This window comes from Micromys minutus (genome assembly GCF_963924665.1).
Source record: "Micromys minutus genome assembly, chromosome: 3".
Classification (NCBI taxonomy): domain Eukaryota; kingdom Metazoa; phylum Chordata; class Mammalia; order Rodentia; family Muridae; genus Micromys; species Micromys minutus.
Window position 1 is genome coordinate 84,545,841 of NC_137972.1, and position 26,037 is coordinate 84,571,877.

General features: G+C 40.2%; 1 protein-coding gene across 2 annotated transcripts in view; it reads right to left on the reverse strand.

Moving 5' to 3' along the window:
• Window positions 1-2,525: 2,525 nt before the first annotated feature.
• Window positions 2,526-26,037, reverse strand: part of HEATR5B (HEAT repeat containing 5B) — a 68,027-nt gene continuing 44,515 nt past the window's right edge. The window contains exons 26-36 of one of the 2 annotated variants that reach the window (XM_080913990.1): window positions 25,628-25,696; window positions 21,321-21,500; window positions 17,563-17,797; window positions 16,452-16,706; window positions 15,134-15,261; window positions 12,420-12,564; window positions 11,470-11,736; window positions 10,075-10,299; window positions 6,953-7,104; window positions 5,363-5,576; window positions 2,526-3,340 (exon numbers count right to left, since the gene is read on the reverse strand). In XM_080913990.1, the coding sequence (XP_080770116.1) occupies window positions 3,036-3,340; window positions 5,363-5,576; window positions 6,953-7,104; window positions 10,075-10,299; window positions 11,470-11,736; window positions 12,420-12,564; window positions 15,134-15,261; window positions 16,452-16,706; window positions 17,563-17,797; window positions 21,321-21,500; window positions 25,628-25,696 (2,175 nt within the window). In that variant the 3' untranslated portion in view covers window positions 2,526-3,035. The remainder of the gene's footprint in view (window positions 3,341-5,362; window positions 5,577-6,952; window positions 7,105-10,074; window positions 10,300-11,469; window positions 11,737-12,419; window positions 12,565-15,133; window positions 15,262-16,451; window positions 16,707-17,562; window positions 17,798-21,320; window positions 21,501-25,627; window positions 25,697-26,037) is intronic. The other variant, XM_080913991.1, reaches the window with a different exon arrangement.

Below are 26,037 nucleotides of genomic sequence, written 5' to 3' on the forward strand. Positions count from 1 at the left end.
CTACATATTTAAGTACATGTAAAAAAACTGCTTATCAGACTAAATACTATACACTATGCTTCCCTTGTCTCCACACTTGTTTTGGAGGTCCTTTACTGACTGAGCCATCTTCCCATCCTCTCCCTGCTCCCCTTTGTTTCCCAAATAGTCCTGTCTGCCCTGGAGCTCACCCTGTAGACCAGACTGGCCTGGAACTCAGAGATCCACCCACCTCTGCCTCCTGAGTGCTGGGTTTAAAAGTATGTGCCACCACCGCTGCCTAGTTTCCATCCCTATTCTTTAAAGACATTTTCTTGTAATAGCCACAGTGACTGGAAAGAACTGGTTGGTAGTAGCTTAGAAGAATGTTTGTCATGCGCCCACGTTTCCCGCCGGTAGGAACAGGCGTGCAACAAACAAACAGATTTTTCTGAGGATAACCTTTATTGTACAGCACTTTGAGCAGGGGGCTTCATGAGCAGGAAACTTCTCTTTGAGCCGGGGACTCCCTACCGGGTTCTACTGTCTAGGCGACCTCTCACGCGCAGTCCCCCATGTGCGATCTCTCTGTCCAGTCTCTGTCCACTCGGGATCTCCCGCAATCTCTTTTACCGAGTCTCTCTCCACGTGGGATCTCCTGCAATCTCTCCTATCGGGTTTCTCTCCACGTGGTATCTCTCCGCCATCCCTCCACGTGGGGTCTCCCGCAATCTCTCCACTATCTTCCTCTCCTCGTGGGGGAGAAATGCACTGCTATATATGCCTAAGAGACTTGTGTTCTACCTGATTGGTGCCCCGAGAGTGGGCTGTGACTTATGTGGTTGCCAAGCAACATGAGGGGAAAGGTTTTTGTAGGCTGAACAATGGGCGGGAAGCTGGCGTCATCTATTGGCGCCAACGGCTTCCTACAAATGTTATAGAATGGATAAGTGTATACTGACAGAAAAAAGGGAAAGGATGGAAAATAATGTATAAATTATCCTATCCTGAAAAGCCAGGGAGGTGCCAAGAACAACCAAAAGCAGCCAGGGTACAAACTAGGATCTACACAAATGGCTGGATTGAGAGGGTCACATGCACACACATGTGTACAAAAATATTAAGAGTTTAGCAGGTTTTTTAAAGTTAAATGTAGAGTTATTATTTAAGTCACTAATTCCAGTCCTGGCTAGATACTGTGAGATATTAAAATATATGTTTGTGATGCAAATCTATAATTTCAACACTCAGAAGGGTAAGGCATAAGGATCCTGAGTTAGGGGCTAACCTAGAGTATAGAATGAGAACCTGTCTCAGAAAATACATCCATGGAAAAGCTGAACTTAACTGTTCAGAGCATCATGAGTTGTAAGATTGTCATAAGAGGGAGAAGGGAGAAACAGCCTGAGTGTCCTTCAGGTGATAAGTGGATAAAGAAAAAGTATGCATACAACATACGAGTATTCAGCCATTAAAAAGAATGGCAGGATGACCCAGTTTACAGTGTGGATGAACCGTCGATAAACTCGTCATGAAAGAGCACGTGACTCCATACAACTAATGAAGGCCCACAGTATGAAATGTAGACAGCAGATTCCAGGTGACAGCCTATGACTGAGGGGAAGGAGGGGACGGAGATGACAGCTCGGGAGTAGTGAAAACGTGTGACTGTGCTGGAATTGCTGTGGAGATACCAAAGCCACTCCACTGTACACATTGTTTTCTTGGCAGTGGGGGCTGAGCCCAAGGCCTTGCATACACTGGGGAAATTATCTGCAGTCTTTCAGTCACTGAGATTACATGGCACTGGCACTGGGAATGATTTTAAGAGAATTTTATAGAAAAGAAAGACAAAAGCAAAGAGCAAAAAGAAAAATGTTGGAAGCCCATCCTGAAATGAAAATCAACGCTGTAGAGAGAAGAGTCAATCAGAAAAACCAATGAGACAAAGCACCTTTCTGAGGCATCCACAAGAACCAGACAGGCCAGTCAATGCAGGCACAGGAGTGTAAACAGCAAACAGCATGTTTCCAATGGCACTAACAATGAAATGTTCAGACAAGTCCCTTTGTTGATGGAGTCTAAACTCTGTGGTCTGCTAAAACTGCAGACTAAAATGTGCTGACCAGCATGGAGAGTATTCCATAATCAGTTATGTTTTGTCTGGTAAATTTGTTCCCACTGCATGAGAGACCGGCACACCTAACCTGTAATTCTCTCCGTGTGCCTTCACACACTTAGCTTGATGCCTTATCCATAGCAGGCTTCAATAAATATTTGATGGATGAAAGTAACGACCACGATCTGAACCCAAGGCTCTGCAATTACGCAAAGCATGAAGCAGGACAAATTTTAGAATAAGCAGAACAGCACAGTACATTAGAGACTCTTCAGGGGACCTTTACATGAGGATTTCAATTCAGTTAGCAAGACAGATATATACAAAGCATAATTCCAGCAGTTAATATGAAAGTTAAAAGCCCATCAGGAAGACAAGGATATTGGATGAAATGGTTAGAAAATGTGATTTTATTCATAGTATATTTGCCATAAAACAAAGGCTTTTCTGTTATTTGAGTCACTTCAAATTTTACAATCTGTTTGCTTTTCAAATAACTTTTCATAACAAATGCTAAAATTTGACCCATTTTCTTTTCCTGATATTATCCAATGGCTGCCCAACTACATGATACAATTATAGTCTAAAAAATTTAAAAGACTGTGGCTTACAATTAAAAACAATAAGTTAATTAAGGTCCAGGAGCATAGGTCAGTACAGTGCATGCTTACAATGAGCAAGGCTCTGGGTCTAGTTACCTGTACCAAAAAAACTGGAAACAAAACCCCAATAGGAACAACAAAAATAAACCAACAAAAGAGAACTATCATTAGGATAAAAATAAAAATACATTTACCACATGATTTTTAAAAATCGGCAAGAGGTGTAAACACTATTTCCCTTAATCAACTTCAAAGCATTATAATTCTGATATACAAATAAAACAATCCATCGTCTGGACTGACACAGGGACCGTCACTAACTACATAAATATAAATACAGATGAATGGAAGAGCCACTAAAAAAAGCTTGTTTTCAGCTTGATTGTTGGTGCAGAATGCGCGGCGGGGGCAGGCTGCCTGGCAGCTGCTTTAGCTTTGCTCGCCTGGCTTGCTCGGACAGCAGTTTCTAGTCGTGCTTTCAGTTCAGGAGCAGCCCCCATTACCGTCTTGAAAGCATGTGGGTACAGAGGTCCAATATGCATTAAGTTCTGGAGTGCAAATTCATGAAGATCTTTGGAGATCGAACTTGCTGAGGCAAAAGAGTTTTCGTCCAGCAGGTAGGAGATCAAAGTGGGCACCAGAAGGGCGAGTAACTGGACTCCTGCAACAGACAGAAGGCACGGCCTGACTGCAGAGAGCACAGCTTGACTGGTGCCTGTGTGAGGGCGTCAGATCCCCTGGGACTGCAGTTACACACAGTTGTTAGCTGTCATGAGGGTGCTGGGAAGTAAACCCAGGTCCTCCAAAAGAGCATCCAGTGCTCTTAACTGCTGGCCCATAACTTCAGCCCTGCAGCTTGTCATTTTTAATAATAACAATACAGTACGTAATATGTAACAGTATTATGTATGTTACTTGTGCAAATACAGTTTAATAGCAAACAAGGCTGTAGCTACGTCTCAAAGGATAAAGGTTTGGAACATCAGTACAACTGAAGCATTATAATTCCACTTTAAATCAGACCAATTTGCAGTATTAGTAAGATGTGCCAATAATAAACACAATTTTACTTGGATTATAAATGTTTTACACTTCAGCAAGACTTTTAAGAGGATAAGCATATAGTTAGTAAGAATACGTAAAAAGTAACTGGGCTTTTTTTTTAGCTAAAAATTTAAGACTAAATGCTATGCAAAAATAAAGGTAGGGGTGGGGTATAGCTCGGCAATAAAACACATATGCCTGGTTTAATCTCAATCCACAGGAGTAAAAATGGTAAATCACTTAATAAATAGAGTCAGACAGACCAGGAGGATGGTAATGAGTAAATACACAATGACTTAATGAATCAGTGATGTTAATCTAATAGTAACATCTTTAGGGCTTTTCAATTCTGTAAAGTCACATCACTTTACAAAGGTAAATCTTTAGGTTTTGAATTATCGTTTAAGTTTTCTGATCTCTTTACAAATGTGATCTTTTTTCATGAAAACGTTTCCCAGGAAATTGTGAAGATGGCTAAGAATTCTGAAAAGCCACTGAGTGACTGGAGATACAGCTCAGCACTAGATCATGTGCACGAAGCCATGGGCTCAATCTCCAGCGTGGACAGAAAGAAGTGATGTCAAAACTAAAGCAGGGAGGAAAAGAGGACTGTCCAGAAGGTGTCACCAGAGCAGTACATTAATGTGTAGGTTACTAGGTACAAAGTAGGATTAATTGCATTTTTATTTTACTAACTATAAACTTTATAAATAGAACTTAACCTTATTCATTCTGTAATGGTAGCACTGGTCTTTCTGTTCTTCAGTTTTAAAATATTTTTGAACTGACTTCCCTTTCAATTCCTTAACAGATGCCCAAATTTAGATTTAAGCTCACCATGGAGACAGAGATGTGACCCTGCTCCATGCTTAGCATGGGGCCCAGGCTTGCATGTGAAAGTGAGCTCTTTCTCAGCACAGAATGTGGGCCTTGAAAATTAGGAGCAGCTTAATGTTTAATTATAAGGCATCTGTTGAAATTTTATTCTTTCCACAATTAAAATCAAATTTTAGTATGCATCTACATGTATTTCTGGTTAAATCAAGGCATTTTGCAGTTTTCATGAAGCAAAAATTTAAGTATCAAATCCTGAGGTACCCTATGATACTTGGTGCTTCTACTGCATGGTTAGTACAGAAGGCTTATGTGATTCATATTTTATTTAAAAAATTATTAAATCAATACTGTTTCTAGTTCTTAAAAATATATTGTTAGAAAATTAAAAGCAGGGGGCTGGAGAGATTGCTCAGTTAGAGCACTGACTGCTCTTCCAGGGGTCCTGAGTTCAATTCCCAGCAACCACATGGTAGTTCACAACCATCTATAAAGGGATCTGTTGCCTTTTTCTGGTGTGTCTAAAGACCATGTACTCACATACATGAAATAAATAAATAAATCTATAAAAATTAAAAAACAAAATTCATGAGTGAAAATGCCCTCAATAATTCACTGAGTGTTCTTACTCATGAAAAATAAATATAAATAAACCTAATACACTGAGCAAATATATCATGTAATCAGACTGTAATTGCTTCTCGGGAAATTCACTGCTGCAAAGCCTGTGTTTAACATTAAAATTTATAAATAATACAGGTCTTCATTTTGGACTAGTAGTGGCTTTTAATCAGAAAATACTTACTGTTCTGTTCTTCTCCAAGAGCAACTAATGTTTCAAGAACTTTAATTCCTTCTTGGACAGCCAGAAGTTCCGTGCTATTGGCTGGTCTGTCTTTCTCCACAGCTTTCAGCTTCCCAACCACTAGTGGAGCTAAGGAGTGAATGTAGGGAGTCGAGAGGGCGCGGTTGGAATGCTGGAAGACTGAGAGAAGAAGCTGGTAGCATTTGGCTTGAACCTAAGTAAGAGAGAGAATTTTTTTTTTTTTAAATTAGTGCATCTGGCAGATCTTGCTTACACTGCACCTCAACAGCTACTGAAAAGGAGAACAGTAGAACCCAATGCTAACTAAAAACTGGAGATTAAAGAAATCCCTTATATGTAAGTCACCAAGACCATCAGGCTTATACAACCAATATTTCTACTGTGTGGGGGAAGCTAGACACTAGAAAGTCTCGATTCTTTTTACTTCTTCCTTTAATGTGTAATAGTCTCTCTAATTTTAATCCACTATAGTAAGGGAGGCTAACAAATGACTGGTCTGAAATAAAACTACAAAAATAAACTATTTACATGAATTAACCCCATTTGATTCTTGGAAACAACTGTTTAAATCTATTTCTAGGTTTATTGGCTATATCTAGAATAGAAAAACTTCATATTAACTTTTTCTTTTCTTGTCTTTTGAGGCAAGTTTTCACTATAGAGCTCCAGTGAGCATGGGACTCATTATTTATACTAGGATAGCTTCAAATTTGTAGAGACAGAGTAGCCTCTGTTCCTGAGTGCTAGGATTAAAGGCACTTGTCACCATGATCATTAGAGTAGTAATGATTTTGTTAAGAAGGGAAAGGGTCAAGGGGCTGCTCATCAGGGAGTGGACAAAGGATGGTGTGCCCTTGTTTCAGTACTTTGTTAGAAAGTAAACCACCAAGTTTCTCTGCAAATAGAAAGGTGTGGAGGGTACTTTAAGAATAGAGGTCTCTGAGCTATGAATCTGAAGACTTTAAGGAGGCTCAGGGGAGGCAAGAATGTTCTAGACTGATTTTTCTTTTCCTTGTGTGCAGCATGTTTGAGAAGCCTTAACTTGGACTTGGACAAAATAAACCAATAAAACATGTTCATTAAAAGATGCAACAATGACAGTGGCACAGGCCTTTAATCCCAGCACTGGGGAGGCAAAGGCAGGTGGATCTCTGTGAGTTCAAAGCCAGCCTGGTCCACAAATCCAGTTCTGGGACAGCCAGGCATCACAGAGAAACCCTATCTCAGGGGGAAAAAAGACAGAAAAGATGCAACAATGTTATCCTTTAACATCCTTGGTATTACAGAAATAAATACTATAGAAAATTTCAGCACAGGCGAGTGTCTGTATGTCACTCTATGAGTGCTCAGACAGTGCTCTTTAACAGTTTTCCCATTTACAGTCATTCTATGGGTTGACCATACAGTTAGGCAGGTAAGAACACGTGTGGTGGCACACTAAGTACCTGCACATACGCAAACTCACACACATGCACACAGTAACAATGAACAAGAGGTAAGATGAGGAGACACTGCAAACATGCAGCATCACATCCTAGTGACGAGGCAGGCTGTGGCAGGGTAACTCACCCACGGGTCACAGGAGTTCAGAGCACTTTTAAATCTGTTCATGCAGCCGCTCTGCAGGGACCGCACTCCTATTATCTCACTGCTGGCCGACCACAGGAAGAGCGCGATGGCTGTGAGCGTGCTTATCTCATCAGGTGCGGGCACACAGTCATCTGGGAAACAAAAGGAAGCAACACGGGGACATTCCAGGACCACAGACGTGAACAACTCTCTTTCAATGTTTACCAGAGAATGTCCCAGCCTGAGAAACACAGACTACAAAATTCTTGCTGTAGAACTATGGCAGGAATAAATGCTTCAGGCACCCTTGTTTGACAGGAAGCAGACAGTTAAGATAGACTCAAAGCATCTCTCTGCCAGACCCTTAATTATTATAGGAAGAAGAAATACAGCATTATAATGTGGAATTGTGGCAGGCGCCATCTGAGGAAGTAATGAGTTGAGATTTACCACGGTGCTGTACAACTGTCATCCCAGCACAAGGGAGGTGGAGACATGGTATTGACACGAATTTGAAGGCAGCCAGTGGAGACTACAAATCACAACTTTGTCTTAAAAAGCAAAAACCAAGGGGCTGAAGAGATGTCTCAGCAGTTGAGGGCACTGGCTGCTCTTCCAGAGGACCTGGGGTCAACTCCAGGACCCACATGGCAGCTCATGACTGTCTGTGGCTCCAGTTCCAGGTGATCCGATGCCCTTGTACCAAATACACATGCAGGCAAAACACCAGTGCATTTGAAATTTAAAAAATAATAATAAAAGCAGAAACCAAGAGTTTCTTTTATCTTTAATTTTTGTTTGTTTCTTTGCTTGCTTGTAGACCAGGCTAGCCTCAAACTCAGAGGTGCACTTGCCTCTGCCTCCTGCGTGCTGGGGCTAAAGGTGTGTGCCACCAAGGCTGGCAAGAGAGTCTTGATGTCAGACAAAGCAATATTTTATGTTGCCTTACATGACATGACATATACATTACTTATGTGATATTCCTGCTCAAAATGTATAAACTGAATATAAACAAGGGGAAATTAAACAACTATAAGTTAGGAAACGTTCTACAGAATAGGTGTCCTGTAGTCTTCAGAAGCAGGAGCTTGTGTGGTTGCACAGCAGTGATCCCAGCACTTGGGGTACGGGGGCAGAGACAGGAGTATCCCACAATTCAAGGGCAATCTAGACCATGTGAGTTCTAGGACAGCCAGAGTTAGCCCTGTCTTAAAAAAAACAACAAAACTAAATAAACTAGGACCACCATAAAAGATGGAGGCTCGGGAAGCGCCCCGATTAAAGATGACAATGACGCAGAGAAAAGGCACTCTTAGGACCACTTCTGAGACTTGCATGAGAACAGCAGCACTTCATTGATGCCAAGTTTGGTAATTCCTCTGTGGTATTTAAGGAATTACTCCATTCTTAGGCTACCTATGAAGTATTTAGGAGTAAAACATCACAAAGACATCGACATAATCCTAAGTGGTTCAGTAAAGTTAATTATGATGAGTAACAATAATGATATACGGATTTCACAGAGGGTCCTATAGAGTGTTAGGCAAGATCTAGGACAATACTGGACTCCACAAGTCTATTCTCGAACATCTTATTAAAGTTTGAAATTCTTTCAAAATCTAGGGCTCTAAAAGTAAAAAAGAGGATTGCAACAATTTTAAAAGCATTCATTGCTCCCATGACGATTTCCATGTGTGCACATAAACACACACAATTTTTAAGTTCAGGACCTCAGGTCTTTACATAAGACACACTTCCAGGCAGGAAAGTGAGCGTGCCCTCGCCTTCTAAGGGCTGGCACGACAGACATGGGACTTGGTGCCAGGTTTGGAAAGCTGTGAAAGGGGCGGCAAACCACTCCTTCTTACTGTTTCACAGCTAGGATATTTTCTTAAAAAACAAAACAAAACAATTTAAGTGAGAAAAGTTAAACACAGAAGAAAAGGTTAAAAACTATGAATAAGCACTGCCCCTAAATTAAAAATGCCTATATTTGCCAAGACAAGGACAATATAAATTGATGTGTGGAGATGAGATTAGCAGATGTTGCTGATGGGATCACAAACCCATAAAGCTACAGCAGACAGCAATTTGGCATTGTCTGATAAAATTAGTGTTAAAAATGTATTTTCAGTTATACATATGTGCCATAAAAAACATGAGGAATCCTTAAGAATATTTATCACAGTCACTTTTGTAATTGTGGAAAATTAGAAATTATAAAAAATACCTATTGACAGGTAACAAGTGACTGGCAAATTGATTGAAGAAATAAAAGAATGAGATTTCTTATGTAAATTTACTTAAACAAATTAAAAACATAAAGAAATACCATGTATTGTTTATAATTGCCTATGTTACTCAATATAATGCATGTACATATACAGATACATTTATTAGTAGATATTAATGTAAGAAATTCCTTATTTCTATATATAGACACAGGATAAGATACTTCAGTATCAAGCTTGTAGTTCAGTTTGGGGACAGGTTAGAATAGTCATAAATACTCAGTCTCCTCTTTTTACTTTTCCTTTGCAGACACAGCCTCATTACATTGGCGCTGGCTGGCCTGGACCTCACTGTGTAGACTTTGGTGGCCTTGCGCTCACAGAGAACCACCTGCCCTGCCTCTTACATGGTAGCAGGCACGCGCTACCCTGTCCTACTCCTATTTTGTTATTTTTATTGAAACACATAGCTAGACATTGTGGAATATTTCTGTAATCTCAGGAATCAAGAGGCTGACATGGGATGATTATGAGTTTGAAGTTAGCCTAGGCTTCCTAACAAGGCCATGATTCAAAACATAAATAAAATAACAACAACAAAAAAGGAGGAGGAAAAAAGGAGAGAGAAAGAGAGAGAGGGTATTCCAAAGGGAGAGAGGACAACAACGAAAAGGTAAACATACATATACCAATACATGTCAACTCTAGGTCTATACTGTCTCTCTTTTAAACCTAGCAACATTCATATAATATTGAACTATTATATGAATAATTCAGTTTTGATAATTCAGGTTGATTTAGTGTTATACAATAGTCTCCCGACAAGGTTATTCAAGTAATATTCAAGGAACAAACAACTTAAGAAATTAAAACTTTGAAAACCCAGACTACCTGGTTGAGAATATTCCAGGATGCAGGCAAGAGTGCTCCGGATTAGAGCTGTCCACTGTTTCTGAGTTTCCTCAGTTTTGGCCATTGAAAGTGTCACAATACTTTTTATTCCCTGAAGAGCTGCGCTGACTGGGGGAGAAACCTGGTTGTCCGCAGACTTTATTGCTGTGTCTTTCAATATTCTTGCAATTAAGAACAGGATTGTGGGCAGGATTGTCATACATCCTGAAATAAATCAAATAAGTTTTTGTAACTCCTTCAGTTACCACATGATAGCTGTTTCTATCACACACGCACACTCGCGCACATGCGAGCGCGCGCGCGCACACACACACACACACACACACACACCCACACGCACACACTCGCACGCACTCGCACATACACACTGTTTTGAAACAGTTGACTGTGCTCTCCTTTCCCTCAGATAAGGTCTCATGACTGTACAGCCTGGCTTCACACCCTGAGCTCAAGCAATCCTGCCTCAGCAACACTATGCCTGGCTGACAGTGATTTAATATTATTTCTTTCCTTGGTTTTATTCAAATTTACTGTATTACTATCATAAATCAATGTTTACAAATAACAAAGTTCTACATTGGTTTTAAAACAGAAGTGGCATTTTCTTTTTTGTTCAAACTGATCTCCGTTTTCTTACTTCCTGTGTTAGCTACTTGGTAATGGGAAGCGAACTGAGGTCAGAAAGCAGTAGAACACTAACCACACATGAGCAGCCTGGTGAATGTACACAATTCTAAGACATGTAATTGCCTTTCAGTATTAACAGAGTTAGTCAAGTCAGGAAAATAAACGGTTGAGCAAGCAAATGCAGATGAAAGCATCCTAGAACCTGAGCCTGCCCTCAGTAAGGCTCCTTCCAAGTGACCGTGATGGAAAAGCCAGTTTCATGCTTGTCAGATAAGAGCCAGGAAGGTCTGCTTGGGCTGAAATGGACCCACATACTTTCTGGTACTATTTTTTCTTTAAAACTGAAGGAAAATCTACTCCACGCCACAGTTCCTCCTATCTACAGACAACCATCACCTCTGTCAACCACAGTTCTTCCCAGTGCTTCAGGCATGCATTAGTTTTTCAATAACACTCAGGAAGGACTGACTCAGTCATTCTTCCCATGTGGTTTTCATTTGCTTTATGATATTGGGAATTGAAACCAAGATAAGGACTTTACACATGCTGGAAAAGGCTACCTTAGGTTGTAAGTTTTAGAAAATTTATTCTTTTCCAGTCTGTTTAAGTCAAACTAACCCTTTAAAAATCTTCTCATTTTGTAGCTGACATTTAAGAAAGGAAAAAAAAAAACTGTTAAAATCCAAAGAAAACTCATCTTTGTCTACTTTCATATAGCACACTCTCAAATACTGGTCAATGCCATACCAGCTGGTGAACAAAGCAATGGCAAGTCCGAGAGGATGGCCACCGTGGCTGCCACCAAGCGAGCACTTTCTTCTGACAGGGGAGTCTTCATGGGCACGTGACTTGGAGAGTCCGACGTCTTGGTACTCAAGTGTGGCATATGCCGTACTAAAATGAACATCAGCAGCTCCATGGTGGCAAACACAAGGGACTTTCCAGGAGTGAGGCCACCGGTGTCACCTCCTTCTCCTAATGCAGGACAAGACTCTTTTTCCATATCCTCTTCATCTTAGGAAAAGATATAATCTGATGATATTTCCAGCAACAATAGACATAAAATAATAAGTATACTTAACACTATTTCTAAGGATGTATAAGTGAATGTGTAGCTGGTGCCATATGCTCTTGGTACAATGCCCTGGCTAGATGATCCCTCCTTGAAAGCCATGGGTAATCCGTTTCACCTGGAAAACCATTACTAGGCATTTCACTAGGTTTGTATTTCATAACAGGAATAACAAATATGCTAGACAAACCATGTAAAATTGACACCTTTGAATAGAACAAACGCAAAATTAATTATTTTTTTAATTCTAATTTTGTTTTGAAACAGGTCTCAAATTGACCTTGAATCTGCTTTATAGCGGTGAATGAACACTGTACTTTTTCATCTTTTTGTCTTGACCTCCCAAATGCAGAGATTACAGGCTTGCCCACTATGCCTGGTTATAAAACCAGGAGCACGGAGCTGGAGAGATGGCCCCATGGGTAAGAGCACTGACTGCTCTTCCAGAGGACCTGAGTTCAATTCCTGGTACCACATGGCAGCTCACAGCTATCTGCAACTCCAGTTCTAGAGAACCCTCTTCTGATCTCTGTAGGCCCCAGCATGCACGTGGCAAAACCAGCCATATATATAAAAGAGCCAACTCCAAACCTTGGAGAACAAACAAGGTTGCTTCCAGTCTTACTTAGAGCGCTTCTCTTTTCCTGTAGATGGTCCTGTGCAGCTCTGACAATCTGCTGCACGACGCCAGTGACCAGCAGCTGGATGGAGGGTGGGTTCCAGGTCAGCAACAGGCGGTGCAGGACACTTAGCAACTCAACACCAATCAGCTATTATAATTAATACAAATATGCTTAGTTAATTTCAATTTCAAATGACAGATGTGTACGATTAAAATCTGAGAAAATACACATGCAATAATAATTTTGTAACTAAAATTTAATATATAGGACTAGATAACAAAAGAGCATTATAATAAAATTGAGAGAGTCACACTTTATTCTATAAGATTTTCAGGCAACATATAGTATTTAAATATGTTTTCTTACATGCACCACAATGTTCATTGCAGCTCTATTTATAATAGCCAGAAGCTGGAAAGAACCCAGATGTCCTTCAGTAGATGAATGGATACAAAAATTGTGGTACATTTACACAATGGAGTACTACTTAGCTATCAGAAACAATGACTTAACCAAATTCTTAAGAAAATGGTTACATCTAGAGAATACCATCCTGAGTGAGATAATCCAGTCACAAAAGAACAGACATAATATGAAGTCACTGATAGTGGGATGCTAACCCTAGAGTCTTGGACTGCCCCAGAAACAACTCACAAACTGTGTGAAGTTCAAGAAAAAAAAAACATTATGCTCAATCCTTACACACTAAGAAAACATTGACTAATTCCGGGTTACATCCTGTTTTACATGTACTTTTTGCTCATTGTAACTTGTAAGACCTTAATGCAGAGTATCAAACCTTAAAAAAATGCTTAAAAATTTGTACATTTATCTTTGTTTTTTTTTAAATAAAGTTCTTCAATAAAAAAATAAAATAATAAATAAATAAATAAATAACTATGTTTTCTATTCAGATATTATTATTCTGCTACTGGAATAAAGCACCGGAGTCATTGGTGTTGCCAGAATTCAGTGTCACAGAAGTTCCTAATTGCCCACCTAAGCTGAGGAACTGGTGGTGTTTTTCACTTCAGCAACTACTACACAGTAATCTTAAATCTCTATAATTTCTTCACTTAACTGATATGAGATTGCCACAAATTAAAAATTAGAAGAGAAACTTAATTCAGTCAAAACTTTTCTCCCTCTTCCTCTTAGATAAAAAAAGCCCACACACAGCTTGGGGTGTTGCTCTGTCAGAAAGTGCTGGCTCAGCACACAAGAGGCTCTAAAGCCAATCCCCACAAGTACAAAGAAATTCAAAATCAAAATAAATTCAGGGCTGTCTGTCTCATTTCTCTTCATGTTCTCCTCACTTATCCCAATATACTTCCAGGGACTGATAGAGACCTGTGCTTTTCCTGAGCCACTCTCCTCATAGTAACTGAACATTCTAGACTTTCTTACTTAAAGCTGCCAAAGGCCTCCTCTGCCCTTGCTGTGGTCCCATATCTGTCTGCAGCATTCTTCCCTTCCACACTGTCCCTGCCTCCCACAGAGCACCTCTTGCCCTTGAGAGCTGCTGGCTTTTGCTCTTACTCCCACTCTCTGGTCCCCACTGCCCATCTAGCTCCCTCTTTTGACCCATAAATGTTTATTCTCAATTTCCCAATATGGTCCTCTTTTCATCTTCATTCAAGTTTTCTAGACTACTATTCTTTGAAAAGTTCTATAGAGAGGTTCATAGCTAGCCTACATGCTTCCCTTCTTATATCTCATAATCCAACCTCTACAAGGATGAATGTATAATCCTTCTATATCTGTCTGTCCATCTGTCTGTCTAGCCATCTATCTATCTATCTATCTATCTATCTATCTATCTATCTATCTATCTATCACCTATCTATCTATCTATCTATCTATCTATCTATCTATCTATCTATCATCTATCTATCTATCTATCACCTATCTATCTATCTATCTATATCTATCTATCATCTATCTATCTATCTATCATCTCTCTATCTATCTATCATCTATCTATCTATCATCTATCCATCTATCATCTATCTATCTATCATGTATCCATCTATCTATCGTCTATCTATCTATCTATCTATCTATCTATCTATCTATCTATCTATCTATCTACCTCTCTATCTGTGCTAAAGCTCTATAACTGAGTTACATCCTTTGCCTCCCTTCCTTCCAAATGATCCTTCAAAACAAAATTAATCATTCTTTTATTTACACATTTTTAATCATTTCTTTCACTTTCAGGATAGAATTCAAATTCCTTTGTCATAAAGAAACCTTCATATTTGGCGTTTACAGCATTGCCCAGCCGCATCCGATGACATCTACCTGTTTTACGTCAGCGATAGTAAATGACTATAGTACCCTTGACCTAGTCATGTTCTCCTAGATCCCAGTGTTGTTTATTTGTGCTGCTCTTTCTCAGAAGGAAACTCCTCCCTCTGGCAGCTCCTCTCTAAGATCTGATTCTCTTACCCTGTCTTGTGAGAAGGTGTCTTTTGCCTTTGCACCACAGTGCTAGTGCCTGACCCCCACATTCACTACTCCCTCCCCATCTAGAAGGGTAAAGCCATGGTGTTTAGCTGCAGTCCAGCTTGTGAGACAAACCTCTTTACGGTGGTATTAGTCACATAAGCTTGTTAGCAACATATAATGTTTATCTCCAATGTGAGAAATGTACCTCAAGGTAGATGTGATTAAAACAAAGCAGCCAATTTTCCATTATAGAACTACACCGTACCTGATCTTCTGCAATGTGGATTCGTGCATAAGGAGAACCCAGTAAGGTGTGTAAGGCCTGCAGGCAGGCTGTAACATGTTCAATGGGCTCTTCTGGTCGAGGGGAACAAAGAAACTGTATACTCACACCTGGAATGCACAAAATAAAGCTGTAAGTTTTCAACACAAAACACTTGTGTTGCTTTGATACAATATTTTTCTCTATTTTTCCCAGCTTACTATATATTTATTAATATCAGAGAATTAAAAATGTTTTCTAGACTAAGCAGACAAACACAATATGAAGTTGTAGTGTTACAATTTGCTTAATATTCAAATTAGGTATGTCAGAAGATAATCACTTTTCAATTTCTAGAATTGAAAAAAAATATAGTACATTAGCCAGGTGGTGGTGATGCTCACCTTTAATCCCAGCACTTAAGAGGCAGAGACAGAGATCTCTGAGTTTGAGGCCAGCCTGGTCTACAAAATGAGTTCCAGGACAGCCAGAGTTACACAGTGAGACCCTATCTCAAAAAAACAAAACAAAAAATTATACTATATTAAGAATAAATTCATAACTACTTTATTACTTCATTAAAGAGTTGCCAACAATTTTGTAAGCATACGTTTTAAGATTCAGTATGTGTATCTGTGTGGTCTGCTCACGTGAGTATACGTCCTGCAGAGTGCAGAGGACGGTGTCAGGGCCACTGGAGCTGCAGTGAGAGCTGGGTGCTAGAAATGAGTCAGGTTCTCTGTGGGAGCATCAGTGCTCTTACCACTGAGCCATCCGTCTCCCAGACCGGGCTTCTAAACGTCAAGCTACACACAAGGCTTGTCCAAACAATTGCTCACAGGGGACAAGGACAAGGCTCTGGTGGTTTTCATATTTTTAAGTGTGAAATCTACCAACAAACTCCATTAATTACACCTTACTAGCTGTCTTACTTCTCACTTCCAGAAAATACAAGGTCACCAATTTCCTTCAGAATACGTAAGTACTTAAATAATAACACTTACAGATTAAAAATTAATTTACAACTAGATTATAAATATTTTTTTCTTTATTGGATAATCTGTTAAATGCTAATAAAAAAAAGCATGCTGAATAAAAACCCCTAGATTTTTTCCCAGAAATTCAATATTGTCCTGTGAGTGAACACTATGGCTAGGCTTTTGGAGTAGTTTTAGATAAACATTCATTTACTTTATAAGTGGAGCTGAAGGTCCTTTATTGTTCTTTCTCTGAATTGTGCTACGTAAGACATTACACAGTATGGCAAAGACGGCTGCACACGTTCTGCAGTGGCAGGCCCTGAAATGCTCTGAGGCCCTACCTAGGATCAGGTGCATCCTGTCTTTGTTCACTTCTGGCAGGGGTTTAGCACTAGCCATTGCTCCTGGAACCTGGTTCAAACCGACGGCTGGGGAGCGCTTTTGTACCCCAGAAACAGCTGTGGCTTCTGTGGACTCTTGACATATAAATCCTGTGCTGTTTAACCAAAGTGCCACTGCATGGAGGATGGGGGCCCAGGAGTTCCGGTAGTGAAGTCTTGCTGTATCAATGGTCTCAGGAGTGTAAAATGCTCCACCTGTGAAACAGCCAAGTCAAGTAAGAACATGCTTTCTGTTATGAATGTTCACACATTTAAGAATGACTTGGGCTAGCTGAGCTGCCTCACATAAAAGAGTGCTCAGGCAACAAGCTCCTCCACAACCCAAACTTCCAAAGCTCAGCTGGAGGCACCTGTCCCTCCTGACGCCAGCCTTCCAGCTTCTCCGCTCTGCAGCCAGGGACACCATGCATCTGTTTACTGTCCTCCCCTGGTGGGACTAGCCACACTTCCTCAGGACACTGTTTCTTCACCTTGAAGAAGTCTGTCTCCAGTTTTCTGCTCTCTTCCTCCGCCTCCTCTCCTCCCCCCACCTCCCATTTCTACTACCAACGCTGAGCTTCTACTCTGTCCTTGCTATCATGGTGCCTGATGGGAAGAGAATAAAGGAGGACTCAATAATTATCATTAAAATATTCAAGGGGAAGATTGAGTTTTTGAGAAGGAATTTCTCCTAAACAAAAAACATGTTCATAATGGGGGCTCCTGATTTCAACAGGAGAATTAATTAAATGATATAAGCAAAGGATTTAGCAACACAGTTTATGGCTCGACTAAAATTTACTTGAAAACACAGCAGAAAACTTGCTTTGGTTAAAGGTCACTAGTTTCCCATTCAGAGTGCTCTATTTGTACTAACATTCTTGCTTCAGCTAACACACTCCTTGTTGTCAGACCCTGAGTTCACAAAATCAGTATAAAGGACATACTCTAAAGGAAATAATTCCAAATTCATGTGCACAAATTTCAAGATGTTACTGTGTTACTGTTGGTTCTAGCCTCTGCTGAGTCCATTTTATTTTTAGTCTGAACCCCATAAAAGCAAACTACTTACCATCTGGGGGAAGCTGACTAGAAAATTCAGCTGGTAAAGTCAAAAGTGCGTAGTCTTTCAGTGCCGCCAGCCACAGGCGGCTGAGCGTTGGCAGTTCAGGCTGCACCAGGGTAATTAAACTATCTGGAGGTAATTCGTCTATGGTGCCACAGTCATCATCATCATCAGTATTTCTCATTGCTCTCTTTGGTTTTGACTCTGCTTCTTTTTTAATATTCATAGCAACCACATATACCTAATAAGACATTCATGAGTTGAAAACCAGGCTTAATATTAAAATAGAATATTCTAGATTGTTCTAATCTTGCAGCTACATGAGCAAGGAAAATTGGTATAGATATTAAAACAATGTGACTTTCTGAATTCATTTTGAAGTTTTTTGTTTTTTTTTTTTTTTTTCTGAGACAAGGTTTCTCTGTGTAGCCCTGACTGTACCACAACTCACTCTGAAGACCAGGCTGGCCTTGAATTAACAGAGAGTCGCCTGCCTCTGCATCCCGAGTGCTGAGATTAAAGGTGTGTGCCACCACTGCCGGGCACTTTCTGAATTCTTGATAACAACTAAAGAGTGACTTTACCTCCTGCTTTTGAAGCATTTTTAAAAAATTTATCTGATTTCTAACTATTGCTCTCCTAGCTTATCCCTTAAGCAGGCTTCACTTAGCTACTCTGGCATCCTTGGTCATTTTACAAAGTCTCTCCCAGCAGAGAGTATAACTTCCTGTCTACTGCCTCTTTCCCAGGCTTACTAGACACAATCAAACAGCATTCAAAGAAAGATTGAGAGAAGGGAGGTGGTCACAGAAAGGCTATCCATAAATATCCCCCTAATCTGCCCCCTACACAGGCCTTAAGTGACACTTAGCAATCTCACAATTACAACGGACAATCTAAGAATGTAATATACTCGCACATGTATTATCCGTATTCTTTGTAGTTTGTGACCTTTTTAAAAAGGCATGTAAATAGCAACTTTCTTAAAGCATGTTCAGGGTAATTCCTTGCTGAGTTAGTTTTTTTTTTTTTTTTTTTACACTTATGTTTAGGCTCTGTGCAAGGGATAATACAGTGCTGGAAAATATTAATTAAAACAGGAAAAAGGAATAAAACAAGCAAGAAAAAGACAGCTGCACTATACAAAAGTCTTGAAAATGTTTCTCATTCTGTAGCACTGGCCCTTTGTGACTACTGAGGACCATACTGTACACGGAAAGCCTGACATGCGAAGCTCATCTCCTTCATTCGCAGAACTCACTATGAAGACCAGGTTGGCCTCAAACTCATCTAGATTGGCCAGTGTCTGTCTCTTGAGTGATGGGATGAAAGGCATGTATTATATGCCCACATTTCCCAATCACTGTCCAAGCATGGTCCTGCGGCCTCACCACCTCAATCTTTTTTATTAAACTGACATTCTAAGTAAGTATCCAATAAACACTATAAATATAAGCAGCAGTTCATTTGAATCCATGGTTGGCACCTTGTTTTTGTTATGCCAGCAACTAAGGCAACAAAGACAAAAATACCTACTGTTTTCTATAAATTCAAAGTACAATAAATGCTGAGATGATAAAATGCTGAGAAAAATAATTTGAAGTTTGCTTTTAGGCTGGGTGCATGCCTTTGATCTTGGGAGGGAGGGAAAATCTGGGTCTGAGGCCAGTTTGGGTTACATTTTCTTAAAACAGCAAACATAAAGAAAAAAGACCCTACCACATCCCTCAGTATCTGGTCCTTATTGAACACATGATGGCTTCTGAATGGATGAACAAATCTTTGGGAGCACAGAAGAGGGCCAAAGCATAGCCACAGAGCAGAGCAAAGGCCAGGCAGAGTGTGCACAGACACTCATTCCCTCAGAGGCAGGGAAGCAGTGAGGACAGGAGCAGGGGAGCAGGGCTTGTGTGTTGCTCAGAATGCAGGGGTTCCAGCACTAAGCACAGGAGGCAACAAGAGAGGAGTCACTGCAGGGGGTCTCATGGGAGATATTCTTCTATAACTTCCATTTTAGTAACTGCTGTAAGAGGCTGGGGAAGTAAAAACCTGTGCAGGATAGCACACGTGTGATCCCAATACTCGGGAGACTGAACCTGAAAAATCACTGTAAGTTTGAGGCCAGCCTGGTCTATATAATGAGTTCGAGGCTAGCCTGAGCTACATGGTGAGACATTACCTCATAAGAGTAAAAAAAAAAAAAAAGCCTCATGATCCCAACAGCCATTTTCATGTTCTTTCTTAGTAAGTTATAAATTAGCTGTACAGAGGACTACTTAATGTTACAAGTTAATATGCAGCTTTCTCCCCATAATCCCATCCTAATGGCTATGCTATATAGAGCATTATGTGTCCAGTAATTTCTCTACAGTTGAACAAATTTCATGTTTTCTTCTGATTGAAAGACATCTGAGAATGTGGTAAATGAAGTGAAGTGATGTGACAATTCCCAGTCAGCAGGAAAAACTAAGCCCGAGGTACAAACTGCTAAACAACAATAGAGATTACCCCCGAGTACTAAAGAACTCCAAACAAATGCACACTACCTATTCTGTTCTGGGGCACTCTGACCTCATTTTTAAGGCATCTGTTTATCTCAGCCAGGTGTCAGCACAATGGTTTTGCACTGTTATACTTTTTAATTTCCACTTTTTAATGATAAAACTGAGGTGGTAAGCCAGTTGTCACTTGAAGGAGTCACAGATGGTAAGTCTTAAGATAGGACTTGTTCCAGGGCTTGATTCAATATTTAATGTTCTTTACCCTTAACACTGCCAAACTTCCCAGCAGGTCCATCAGTTACAGAAGCAGATGTGCAAAGGACCTGCTACATTAAAAAGGATCTCACATGGTCATCAGAACACACAATGTTACACACGCCTGGGGCAACTAATTAAGGAAGAGCTGAGATTGAAGAACAATTTTTAGGGGGTTATTTTTTAAAAATATAAAATCCACTAAATAGTATCTTTTCCAGATTTGCATTAATTTTTTAAAAACCTAAAATGTAATAAATACAAACAATCATTTTACTAAAATAAACAAAAAAAAAAAACCCCAAACATTATTTTGCCAAAATACCAGAGTAAAGTACAGGATCCCAAGGATATTTTATTTGCAAGATAGCTATATCTACAGTCTAAAACTTGGAGAGAAAATTAATTCTTATGGTACTTCATTGATAAGCCATATTCTTTCTCTGAAGGAATATATCCAAGTCTTTAGTCCGAAGCCCAGTATCCTTTATCTAAACTGACTACTGCACACGGCTGGGCAGCACTGGTGTTCAGTGGTCATAACTGCCAGAACCACAGGAATAGGGAAGAACAGTTAAGGGGCTGCAGAGATGCTCGGAAGCTAAGAGGACCTAAGTTTGGTTCCCAGCACCACATGATCCCCAGAACCATCCAAAACTCCAGATCCAGAGGATCCTTTTTCTGGCCTCTGAAAGTAATAAATAACCCTTCGTCAATACAAAGAATTGTTTTGTGTTTTTCAGACAGGTCTTGGTTTGTAGCTCTGACTGCCTTAGAACTTGCCATGAAGCCCAAGAGTGGCTCTGACATGACAATCTCCTGCCCCAGTCCCCCAGCACTGTGAATAAAGGTGCACACCACCATACAAAGTGAGATAAAGTTTTGTAAAGGACCGACCGACAAAGGCAGAAAAGGTTTTTCTTGCCAAGGGCCAGTTTTAACACAGGAACGGTTCTCCAGTGGGCCTCAGGGATGGAGGAATGGTGGGTTGTAAGAGGCCATGTTTACCTCTGCCCATGCCTTAAGAACAGCCAGCTTCTCCATGGTGGTGGCGCTCTCTCGGTACAGTTGACTAGAAGATCCCTTTCCAGCCTGAACTTTGTCCAGAGAGGAAACAAGCAGATTATGTACCCGACGTAGATCATTGAGGTCACTGACAACACCACTTCCAATCCATGTGCTGCACACCTAGGCAAGGAGCAGTAAAAGTTACTGTACACAGAGGAGAGTCAGGGGTTCTTTATATCCCTGCACAGAGAATAAAAGTGCTCCTTCTATCCCCACTACAGAAAACAGAGCAGCACTAAGCTTCCACTCTGTCTGTCTGAGACAGAGTTTTGCCATGCACTACAGAGTGGCTTTGAACTTATCTCTTAAGTACAGGGATTACATGTTTGTACCACCATGTACAGATTCTATGTTTCCATTATCTAACAAAAAATTTAAAATAAGTGGTTTTCTACCTAAATTAGTTCAGTCTTGAAAAATTCTTCTACAATTATCTGTTTACTATCACCAAACTATCAAATTAGTTATTGTGAAAGGGAAAAAGAAAAATATAGTTTTATAACTTCAATATTGCACTTGATAAATAGGAAGGAGAGAAGATGCTTAGACATCAGGACAGCTTGTGTATAAAGACACGAGGATGTTAGATGAGGAAGAGGATCAGGAAAGCTGATGTCAGACAGGATCAAGTTTACATATCCTACATACTAAAATTAGATGATGGTCCTCAGTTGCAAAGAATCCTTGTCATTAGATTTGTGCTTTAGAAAAAGTATATACGGGACAATAAAAAGTACATGCATGAGGCAAACATGACATGGGTGGAACTTGGAAGGAGGTAGCCAGGGGAAGGTTGGAGACAAAACACTGCAGGGTGTGACAGCACGAATGACAGGCAAAGGACACTGAGGGGCAGAGTGGGGAGTCAGCGCTCCTAACCCTGAAGAACAGAAGAAAGGTGACACCATCATCAGGAGTGCTGCCATTAAAACGCTCAGGAGAAACAAGTCAGTATAAGTTTCACGCGTGAGTTCTAACTACCACTAAAAGGACGGATATTCAGAGAATAGCTGGAAACTCTAATCTAGACTCCAGGAGCAAGTGGAAGGTAACCATATAAGACTAGAAACTTCTACACAACATAACTAAGGTAAGATTAGGTGGAAGATTGTTAAGGAAGAGAGTATCCTACAGGCCTTCTGTCAAGACACTGGGGGAAGTGAGTATACCGAAGGGGTCAGTAGAACAACAGAAATAAATGAAAACCAAGGAAAACGGTGTGAGGACAGACACTGAAGTCAACAGAAGGATGCCATCCAGGAAGAGGCCTAGACAGGGCCAACTCTAGCAACCATGTTTACATTCACATCCATGACTTCTGGGTAAAACAGATGAAGATGCAGGAGCCACCTGAGGAGCAGAGGCGGGAAGGGTTAGGACTAAAGCACACTGGACACACGAACATATCTAGTGGGGAACTCATTAGGAATAGCTCAGAGACAAATGAAGACTAAAACCTTGTCCAGCTTCAGAAGCAAGTAAGTGTGGTAAGCTCAGGCTTTACTGCCAAAAAAGATTTTATATATATATATATATATATATATATATAATCCACTCTGGGTTTCTGGAGTATTTGGGTTTCAAATAATGACTAATGGACTTGTGTTCCTTTATTTAAAACCTTAAAAACTGACCAAATACATCAATAAGCTTATTTGTTTAAAATCTTATTTTCAAAACCTGAAAACTATGTTTAATAAAAATAAGAACTTAAAAACATTGTTAAGGGCATACTTCTGGCAAGATAAATTGCCCACCAAACTAGTTCTGCAAATAGCAAGTTCCAAGTGACATGCAATATAATAGGAGGGTCAAAGAAATAAGGGAGGTGATGCCAGCAGAAACTAAACATACTGCTGACACAGGACTTTTGTGAACACCAGAAATGTGGCCCTAAGCTTTCCTTGCAAAACTCCTACCTACTTCCTCTTCTTTAAAGAGTCTAGGGCAGCTGTTCTCAACCTGTGGGTCATGAGCACTTTGACAAACCTCTATCTCCAAAAATACTTTCCCTTATGATTCATACTAGCAAAATTAGTTAGGAAGTAGTACTGAAAATAATTTTATGGTTGGGGGTTACACAACCATATGAGAAACTGTATTAATGGGCCACAACATTGGGAAGGTTGAGAACCACTGCTCTAGGGGCTGAAGGGATGACTCAGTGGATAAGAGCTCTTGTTGCTCTTGCAGAAGACTAGAGTTTGGTTCCCAGCACCCATGTCAGGCAGTTCACAAATGCCCATAACTATAGCTCCAGGTGATGTGATGCCCTCTTTTAGCATCTGTGATCACCCATTCATGTATGAGTATACACACACACACACACACAATACGCACATGCACATACACATACAGAAATAAAAAATATAAGTATATTTTTAAAGGGACTTTATACCTGGAAATTGAAAGTAATACTTATGGATTTGTTTATAAAGAAAGACAATACAGTGAAGATTCAACAAAATCATATACAGAGAAAAGACTTTGGCCTATATCAAGCAAGTGAGCATACATTTTTACATTTTAGGCTCAAGTGAAATATTTAAGGTACATTGTGCCTGTGACTCTGCTTCTGCTTAACTGACTGTTTGCTGCCTCACAGAAACATCTAGGCATCCTACATGTGAGTCTTTCCTCTGTCTGTCTAAAGATTGCTCTGATTAGAAGCCTCTTAAGGTAAAGTTATTCTCACCAACAAGCCAGAACCTTCTAAGCAGCTCCTTTCCTTTATAAAGTAAAAGGATGTGCAACTTACTGTCCCTCCAGTTTCAAATTAAGTTTCCTCGTGCAAGCAGAAAGGAGGCCAAATGTTTGAACCTGCCACTTCGAAACAAAACCCATTATAGAAAAAGCAACTTGTGGGCTGGAGAGATGGCTCAGATGTTAAGACCACTGTCTGCTCTTCCAGAGGTCCTGAGTTCAATTCTCAGCAACCACATGGTGGCTCACAACCTCCTATAATGAGATCTTTTCTGGCTTGCAGATATACACACGGGCAGAAAGCTGTATGATTTATACATAATAAATAAATAAATACATATTTAAAAAAGCAACTTGTGCTACCAACAAGTAAGTTTAAGGGAAAGTCAACACTAGGAGCTGTTCACTTGTGAGATGAAATTCCAGCTGCTTTGTGGAGGACCTGCATGCTGGTACTGTGCTCTGAACACCATCATCAGGCGGGCAATTGCACACGACTACCTTCTACAGTTGCTTGTCAGTATCCCAACCCTTCAGCCATATACAAATATCTACCCCTTATAGCAATGGTTAGTCCCCCTAAAGAGCACCAGTAAGGAAACAAGCACAGAGAAACCAATTCAATAAAAACAAGTATGACCATTCAAGCACAAGAACAGAGAACTTCAAACCAGGCACTGCAGTGAGCAGAGTGTCCAGGTCAGATGCAGCGTGGGTATAAAATCTAAGCAAAAGTGAGGGCCACGGCTCTGCTCTCCAGCAGACCATGGAGGAGACAGCTGATGCTCTCTGTTCAATGGTGAGCAGCAAATACCATTTTGGTATTCAGAACTCAGTGCAGGAATCCTTCACTAGGGCAGGCATGGGAGAGGAAGGCACTTAGCACAGGGTTAGAACATGTGTGCTTGGATAGCTCTCTAGCTTTGGATGCACCAATGTAAAACTAACTCTCATGGGCTGATGGTACACTGTGCAGCTCTTTCTAGGATAGTTCAGTATCCAGGAATCCTAGAATCCTTATAACCGATGGTAAAAAATGTTTAGTACCTGTTACTACACACCTTCTTTATGACTTTGTATCTCATGCTTATTTTGAGTCCTCTGAGGATGGTCACTTGGAGATAATGTAGGAGCTGAGCATCCAAGGCTGAGCCCTGAGCTAAGACAAAGAGGACTGTGACTAATGCCTACTATCTTACATTTCCTACAGGATAAAAAAGGAGGGGTAGTGAGATGGCTCGGCTGGCAGGTGCCCTCCGTCAGAACAATGACCTGAGAGGGAATTCACAGTGGAGGAGACACCCAACACCTACAAGTTGTCCTGCCCTCGACATGAGCACAGTGCCTCATACAGATCAAACAAGTAAAGGATGAATGAATGAAAGAATGAATGAATGAATGATTTTATTTGAAAATTTATGAAAAAGTAATGAGTACTATTGCATTTCCAAGGTAAAAATAATTTGCTTTTCTCCCTTTAAGTGAAAGCTAAGACCCCTAAGAATTTATGAAAGGCAGCTATAGAAAGCCTACTTTCTTCTTACCTGGCAAGCTTTTGCTATTATGTCTGATGGTGTATCTTGTGAAAAGGCTGGTCGTAGGGCAGCTCCCACCTAGAAAAATGAGCAAATTTTTATTTTAGAGACAAACAGTAAACAGAAAACCTTTTGAGTCATTGGGGGTTAAAACATCAAATACACATCTATGTTCCTTTCTTCTTTATCACATTCTCCTTATCCCATTAATTTATTTCCCTGACACATGTACTCACCATCACCATACGCACAATAGAAGGTAATAATACACTGTTAGCTTTTCTATTATCACCATATCAATAAGTAAAAAAATACAAGCAAGCTTTAGTTTCTATTATTTTTAAAAATATTTTATTATATATACTGTAGCTGTCTTCAGACACACCAGAAGAGGGCATCAGATCTCATTACAGATGGTT